Source organism: Ostrea edulis, chromosome 2, assembly GCF_947568905.1.
Source record: "Ostrea edulis chromosome 2, xbOstEdul1.1, whole genome shotgun sequence".
Lineage (NCBI taxonomy): Eukaryota > Metazoa > Mollusca > Bivalvia > Ostreida > Ostreidae > Ostrea > Ostrea edulis.
Window position 1 is genome coordinate 85571304 of NC_079165.1, and position 8886 is coordinate 85580189.

An 8886-nucleotide genomic window follows, 5' to 3' on the forward strand; every position below is an offset into this window, starting at 1 on the left:
ATATTATCCCTAAACATAACAATGAACCTAATGTATTGCTGCTGAATGTGCTTCTGTATGTTTCCCTTTGAAATGTGTATTGGCACAGACTTGTTACAGGGATTGAGACATAATATCTCGAATGATATCACATACACTTTCTATTGGTATATATCTTATAATATCACAGTACATGGTATTTTGACAAAAATATGTCCATCTTGAAAACCTAATCTACCATCAAATTACTACAAAATCTGTTTTTATTGGGAGATATACATGCACATACAGTTGAAGTTAGATATCTCGAACACTGATATCTCGAATACTGTGGTTATGTTGAAGTGATTCGGAAGTCTCAACCATTTATTCTTTTAAGTAATTTACCCTCAATATCTCAAATCCTCAGATATCTCAAAAGTCTTTTCTCAGTCCCATCGAGTTTGAGATTAAATGAGGTTTGACTATATATCAAATCTAGCACACACACCCCGTTTTCAAAAATTGGTAATGCTTTCACATAAAAATCCAAAATGTTTAAATAGTAAGGAAACCCAAAGTACAATGGCAATGAAGTATATATATACTTCATCACAAACATCAAATTAACTTACATTATATATACAATAATTTGATTCATTTATGCAGAATACTCAACAAATAAGTATTCTGTGAAGTCACAAAATTACACTGAATAATCAAGTCCCATGAATAGAGAACCTGCTCAACAATTCAAACCTATTAGTCAGGCCATGTACATAATGTTGATGTTTGCATTCAATAAATTGATTTTTGGTTCCCACTAGAACTCCGGATTGATTCAGGTGAAGTTTATAGTCACTTGTAATACTGATGAGTCTATGCTGACTATCTCCGGCATAGTTCATCCACCCAACAATCATGTACAACACTTTTTTTCTTTGTATGCTCGATGATCAAATTATACTACATTTTATAATATTTATATACAGACATGGCCTGGCAATACACATTATAATGTAAACAATAGCAAGCTTTAAGATAAAATCTTTAATACATAACGGACTAGCCAGAAAATTCTGCTCTAATAGCAAAGGAACAGATACCACAACCTGAAGTTCCAAATTTTCCAAATTTGTGAATTTAATTTCCGCTCTCTGATAATTTTGTAACATGACTGATATCTCAGAAACAGTAGCACATCGATAAACTGGACACCGCAAACAATAGAAATCAAGCAGATAGCGACATACCTTCTGCGAGTTCTATATCGAGCTCTTCTAATTTAAGCCTGACATCTTCTGGAACACGAGATATGTCTACTGTTTTATCCGCCATCATTATTATGTTCAATTCATGCGCTGAAGTTCATCTGTCATTTTCCTCATTTATGAATCACCGTCGCCATTTTTAACACTGAAGTCTCGTCTGAAATCTCGCCACACCTAGCTCTCGCGCGGATCATTCCAACGAAAGTTGTCAAGAAGAACAAGAAGCAGCCTAGGCTAGCTAGAGGTTACAAAGAGAAAGATGTCTGTTTTCCAATTCCCCTTCGTGCGGGGGAACGGATACAGTGATTTCGAATACACAGAATTACAGGTAACGTGGGACACGATTCACATGTTATGGAGTTTCGTAGCTCGATGAAACATCATCAGGTCATTGTACATGTTGATGAAATACAGCCATTTTTAACTGAAATCGAAATTTTGTTCTATTTCCGAATTTTCATGTCTTTTTTTTTTTTTACAAGAAGACTTTTTCTTTAGATCATGATATTCCCATTTTAAAGAAGAATGAATTGCATGTACCTTGATGTTGATCCAGAGGGTATCTGAATTTTGATCAGTAGATCTCTAAACACCGGTATCTGAATTTTAATCAGTGAATTTATAGATATAAATAGAAAAAAGAGAATAAACTCTATATATCTATACATGTGTATATATAAGTACACCAGGTGTACAACGACATTTTGCCCCCCTTCTCGATTCGAGTCCGATTTTATTATTAATATTCGCCGGAACAAACCTATTCTCCGACACTGTTAACCTCAGAAATGATTTTCCTTCTCATACGTCGCTTCAGAGGTCTAAACTCCCTTGCAACATTCCAACAACAGACATATCTTAACAATATTTTGAACATTCCCACCAAGGCCTGACTACCATGTTGTGATGCCACGAAATCACATCTCCGAACCATATTAGAAGGGAAACTAAAACTGCACAAGAGTTAGTCAATTTGATATATTAATTAATTCAGAATCGAAACAAACAATACACAAATAAATTTCTTTTTTATCACATTTTTTTTTATCACAATATTACAGCTTATTAATTTTACCAAACGCCTAAATTTGATTAATCAGATAGAGTTAGAATATTTTGTGCGGGGATGTGATTTCGTGACATCACGACATGGTAGTCAGGCCTTGGTGGGAATGTTCAAAATATCGTTAAAATACATCCGTTGTTGGATTGTTTCAAGGGAGTTTAGACCTCTGAAGTGACATATGAGAAAGAAAATCATTTCTGAGGTTAACTGTGTCAAAGAATAGGTTTGTTTTTGAGAATATTTATAATAAAATATGACTCAAATCGAGGAGGGGGGCAAAATGTTGTTGCACATCTGGTGTATTTATATATAAAGATATAGAGGTTCTTTTTTCTATTTATATTCATTTACTGATTAAAATTCAGATACCTGTGCTCTAAACAGTACAAAAAGAAAAACTATTTTATCTAGGTATATACAAATACACTATTTATCAATTTATGTATTTATATAAATATATATATATATATATATATATATATATATATATATATAGGAAGAGAAAGTATTTTTTCTTCTTTTTGTATCTATTTATTGATCAAAATTCAGATACCTGTGGTTGATCTTACAAGTTTCAAAAAGTTCCACTAAACTTTGTAAATATATATATTTTAATATTACTAGCCCTTGGCCTATTTACAGATAAAGCTTAAATTTTGATAATAATTCTAACTATTTTCAATCAATAAGTAGCTCCTTAGGATTTATGTTATTCTACTTATGCATGTCCTACATTCACTATTTCATTTGATTTGAAGTGATGCAGGGAAAAGGATGTAAATTGATGCAGGAAAAAAAATGTAAAACAGAGTTCACATTTCATGTCGATAATGGATACTTCAGACCTGTACTATCACAAGTCACAGATGTAATGAAAGTTTTATAGCAAAAACAGAATAGACTCTGAACCTATGGCTTGTGATATCAGCATCTTGGTATGAGATCAGTGATCAAAAACTGCAGTTTTTGTCTTTGATTCTTCATCACAAATTTTCTTGACCTGAAAGTTAGTACCCATTTCTGGTTCACACACACAGATATATAATTATATATATATATATATATATATATATTCGGATTGAAGTGGGGTGGGGTGAAACTTCCCCTTTCATTGAACATTTGTAATATTGATGGTCAGTTGGGTCTGCAATCTCTGGTTCTGAAAATTTCCTGGATTTGCCCAGACATTTTAACATTGTATGCTTGTATTTACAGGATCATGAGGAATTATCAGAGCGCCTTGTGAAAACTCTGTATTACGGTAAACAGCCTACAACAGACAGACCATCTCTTCCCCTTACAAGTAAGTATTTAATTACAAAGCCATCCAGTGCAGCAGAGCCCAAAATTAGTCAACACAATTTTGCTTCCATGGAAAATAATTTCAAATCTTTTACAGATCACACCCCTTTATCCGTCTGAAACCCAGTATTAGCCTAAGGGGCAATTTTTTGGTCAAATTTTGATATGGAGAAAGTGAGCAAAGTTTATCATATTTAAATCCATTAGGTGTTCCACAAAGTGTAATAAGTTTATCATATTTAAATCTATTAGGTGTTCCACAAAGTGTAATATGTTTATCATATTTAAATCTATTAGGTGTTCCACAAAGTGTAAAATGTTTATCATATTTAAATTTATTAGGTGTTCCACAAAGTGTAATATGACTCCGTATCCTTGTATTTATGGATCATTAGCCATGCAGTCTGGAATAGAATAAAATAAAGACTGAATACAAGTTTTTCATGAGCTGTACTATGTAATACAAAGTTAGACAAGGCCTTGTTGGTGCTTCATTTGGGTAGATTGTTATTTTCCATAGCAAAATTACTGTGCTTAATGTGAGAACATATCATATTAAGAATAAAACTTCCAATTTAAATTTTGATGATAAAGTTATGAAGCTAAGTGACCGTATTAAATTGTAGTGACTTATAACATCTCGAGTAATGGTAGTGACTTAGAATGACTCAAGTGATGGTAGTGACTTAGAATGACTCGAGTAATGGTAGTGACTTAGAATGACTCAAGTGATGGTAGTGACTTAGAATGACTCAAGTGATGGTAGTGACTTAGAATGACTCAAGTGATGGTATTGCATACCTGTGACAGAACTGTCATGCCACAACTGGAGATTTGAAAATTTTCAGCTGGAGTTTTGGTCTGATAACTGGAGATTTTTTATCGACATTTTTTTACCGTTTTTGTGTGTTCATTGGGTAATGAAATCATGCTACTAGTAGTTGTTTTTTTTGTGTGTTACAAGTGTTTGAGTTCATAATCATCAGATCCTTTTTGTGTTGAGAACATTGATAAATCCTTTTTTGTGTTAAGAACATTGATAATTCTTAAGTCAATACCTTAAAAACCACAATTAAATGAAAAAAACTTGTTATATTTATATATTTATTACAGAGATAACAAGTTATAACAATTATCACACTAAAATATTTGTATAATCAATACATTACCAATGGCTACGAAGTCTTCCAAAATACTTAATTCAGAATTACAAGCAAAGTAGAATAAGCTGAACTGATTTATAATAAAAACAGGAGGAGGGTTGTTCTGAATGAACAAGTGAAACACAGGGGAAATTTTGCTATTCTATTCCTAGTTTGAATTAAAAGGGTAATATGAAACTAGAAAACTGGAATGAAATTTAGTTAGCGTACCAAACAATAACAAATGTTCACTTTCGGTAAGTGCAACACACTTATGGTAAACCAGATGGAATGATTTTATAAAACAAGTTGCAAAGTAACAACAGAAAATGCAAGTCAGCTGATCGAAAATTCAAAGTATAAATATATTAAACTTTAATGAATATCCCGGGATAAAAAAAAAACTGAAAAAGAATGGACGGGTAAATATACCGTCAATATACCTGTATCTCAAATGCTGAGGTGAAATAAACAACAAATACTTATGAAATAAATGGAATTAAACACGAAATTGTGAGGTTTGTTTTGACCGGAAACACTTTCAGTTACACAAATATCGCGAAGCTCGAGCTCAATCGGAAATACGTAATTCAAAAGACGACTTTCGACAGTCTCGGGGTTTTTCCTTATCAATGTCGAAAAATAGCGCTCAGAAAATTTTTGTTGTTGAAAATTTGAAATGACGGAAGATTTTACATTTTAACGGAAGGAACGGAAGGGGGGCTCAAATTCGGGAGATTTTGTCTTCCGACGGAAGAATCACAGGTCTGGTATTGACTTAGAATGACTCGAGTGATGGTAGTGACTTAGAATGACTCGAGTAATGGTAGTGACTTAGAATGACTCAAGTGATGGTAGTGACTTAGAATGACTCAAGTGATGGTAGTGACTTAGAATGACTCAAGTGATGGTATTGACTTAGAATGACTCGAGTGATGGTAGTGACTTAGAATGACTCGAGGAATGGTAGTTATTTAGAATAACAGGAGTAATGGTATTGACTTAGAATGACTCGAGTGATGGTAGTGACTTAGAATGACTCAAGTAATGGTAGTGACTTAGAATGACTCGAGTGATGGTAGTGACTTAGAATGACTCAAGTAATGGTAGTGACTTAGAATGACTCGAGTAATGGTAGTGACTTAGAATGACTCAAGTGATGATAGTGACTTAGAATGACTCGATTAATGGTAGTGACTTAGAACGACTCAAGTGATGATAGTGACTTAGAATGACTCGAGGAATGGTAGTTATTTAGAATAACAGGAGTAATAGTATTGACTTAGAATGACTCGAGTGATGGTAGTGACTTAGAATGACTCAAGGAATGGTAGTGATTTAGAATGACTCAAGTGATGGTAATGATTTGGAATAGCTCAAGTAATGGTCGTGACTTAGAATGACTCGAGTAATGGTAGTGACTTAGAATGACTCAAGTGATGGTAGTAATTTAGTAGAATGACTGTACATTGACATGACTTTACTAATTTTTCTGATGTCCTTTACAGACTTGACTGTAGATTTCCTGAATACTTCGGTGCCCAAGAAGCTAGGGAAGATCGACCATTATTTTGTGGCTTCCAGTGCAAGGTTGGTACAGTCCATTAGGAATAAATGGTGTACATCCTGCTTAACTGATATTTTTATATGAGAGAGAACTGATTCTGTTATTACTCGAGGAATTCTAAATTTAGAAATTTTGTTCCATTGTGATTACAGGCATTCTTGCATGTCGCCATGTTCGATGATGATGGGAATGATTTATGTAAACCGACTGAAGAAAAAGAACCCTGATTACATGCAACAAGTGTCTTCCTCTGACCTCTTCCTCATTTCTATGGTATGTTTGTTCTCATTAACATATTATAATGCCATTCAATGTAAAATATTCCAATTTTGAAAAATAATGCTGTCCACATAAATCAACATTTCCTTGTTGTTTGCAAGTCACATAATCTGACCACTTTTTTCATGTTTCCATGTTTAGGTAAGGATGCTTGACAATGTGATACATATATATTATTACCAATCTAATTAAAATTAGATCCTAGGATACGCTCACAATCGCTATAATAGGATCTGACATAACCCCATTGGGGGGTCATGTCCACATGACCTTTTGCTTGGAATATTCATGAGAGCTATCAGCCAGTCAGATTGCACCGTACAGACAATGATGGCTATTCAGGCGGTTCCCGGCAATTCGTAAACAAGTTGCAGTAATCGCTTTCTCACGAAGTTTATTGCACACTATACAATTGTTGTTCTCACATAAGGAATTCTAAACTTTCGCAATAATGCCGAATCTATTGTTCAAACAACAGCAAAACGTACAATATAAAATATACCTAAATCAAATTAATTGTGAATTGCGATTTATGTATGAATAGGGATGGGTATGATTTGAATAGTTTTCAAGATGATGTCACCTCTAACTGCGATGTTTTTTTCCAAACCAAACAATCGCAGCCATTTTCCTTGAATTGTGAACACCGACGACGAATTGTGAACACCGACGACTTCATAGACAATGCACTGATTGGCTAACATAAAGTTCACATGAACATGACCCCTAATCGTGTTAAGTCAGATCTTCTTATGCAGAGTATATGGCACAGATCTAAGAAGTCTGTTTTTAATTAGATTGATATTATTACTATAGTAAATTGATCTGAAGAGTCGGATCACGTTGAGTTGACAGGTATGGATCATCAGATCACGTGAGACATAAAGCGTCAAGTTTGATCTGATGATCTGCGCCTGTCAACGAGACGTGATCCAACTCTTCAGATCAAGTTACTGTACAGTAGTAATGATAAATTTAGTATATACCCCCTCATACATTTTAAATTCACATTTTTAAGATAATAAATGTAAATCCACATTATCAAAAACACAGACGCATAGTGAAATTATATTTTGTGTACGCAATTTTGTTTGTGACGCAGTCAATATTTTCCACAGAAAATGTTGCATTGATGCATTGTGACATCATCAGTTTCAGAGGATACTGATATGGAATCAAAAACTTAGTGTGGTGATCTGGAAAACCAGATCGCACTATGAGAAATCCGCAATATCAAAAAACGAAACGATTGTTATATAATAAATACAAAGTGAAGCTGTTCATGCTTGTTCCGAGTTCTTTCTTTATTTTTGATGATTTAGCCCAAGACATGCTTGCATTGTGGTTGTTTTCCAAAATGTGTTGGCAAGGTACCATGATGTCACATAATTAATGTCAGGGACATGTTGACCCATTTTTTATACGCCCGTCATTAGATGGGACGTATTATGTTATGGTACTGTCTGGCTGGCTGGCCGTCTAGGGTCATGTTTTCCGGACTTTTTTCCGTAACAGAGGCATGTACAACATTGAAATTTGGTCACAATTTTTCCCTCAAGAATAGTAAGAGTGAGTTTGCATTTCAACTGGAATGGTCAATCCTTGACCTAGTTTAGGGCTATAAGTAGGTCAAACAATTTTCTGGGCTTTTTTTTCCCATTACAAATACAGATATTGTGCTGATATTTAGTCAAAAGCTACCTCTTGGATGAATACAAGTTCAGTTTGCATTTCAACTGGATTGGTCCATCCTTGACCTACTTTTGAGCTAAAAATAGGTGAAACAGTTTTTCAGACTTTTTTTCATTACGGATACAGATATTGTCCTGATATTTAGTCAAAGGCTTCCTCTTGGAGGAAGACAAGTGCAGTTAGCATTTCAGCTGGATTGACACACTATGACCTACAGTACTTTAGGGGTAGAAGTAGCTCAAACAGTTTTCCAGATTTTTTTTGTTATGGTCACAGGTATTGCTCTGAAATTTAGTCACAACCTCCCTCACAGAGAAATACATAAGCAGTTCACATTTCAACTTAATTGGTGCAACATGACCTACTTTAGGGTTAAAAGTAGATCAGATAGTCTCCAGGACTTTTTATCATCATAGACAGATATTGCACCAACATTTTGTCACAACCTCACTCTCAGAGAAATATATAATCAATTTGCATGTCAGATGGATTGATTCACCATTACCCACTTTAAGGCTTTTCTATTCAGAATGTGTGTTATATCAATTCAGAGTGCACAATATGCTTCCAGATTGAATTTCACTGTCTGACGGTCGTATATTGTACCAT

The 8886-nt window shown here is 34.2% G+C and overlaps 2 protein-coding genes across 14 annotated transcripts in view; one reads left to right on the plus strand and one right to left on the minus strand.

Annotated features, from left to right (window-relative positions):
• LOC125678525 (disco-interacting protein 2 homolog C-like) overlaps positions 1-1376 on the minus strand; it is a 45326-nt gene extending 43950 nt beyond the window's left edge. For 12 of the 13 annotated variants that reach the window (XM_048917044.2, XM_048917041.2, XM_056155266.1 and 9 more), the window contains exon 1: positions 1212-1351. In XM_048917044.2, coding sequence (XP_048773001.1) covers positions 1212-1299 — 88 coding nt within the window. In that variant the 5' untranslated portion in view covers positions 1300-1351. Of the gene's footprint in view, positions 1-1211 lie in introns of all 13 variants that reach the window. The other variant, XM_056155264.1, reaches the window with a different exon arrangement.
• A 39-nt stretch (positions 1377-1415) lies between these two features.
• LOC125678533 (protein CNPPD1-like) overlaps positions 1416-8886 on the plus strand; it is a 15068-nt gene continuing 7597 nt past the window's right edge. Inside the window, exons 1-4 of the mRNA XM_048917073.2 lie at positions 1416-1557; positions 3511-3598; positions 6248-6329; positions 6459-6579. Of these exons, the coding sequence (XP_048773030.2) occupies positions 1489-1557; positions 3511-3598; positions 6248-6329; positions 6459-6579 (360 nt within the window). The 5' untranslated portion in view covers positions 1416-1488. The remainder of the gene's footprint in view (positions 1558-3510; positions 3599-6247; positions 6330-6458; positions 6580-8886) is intronic.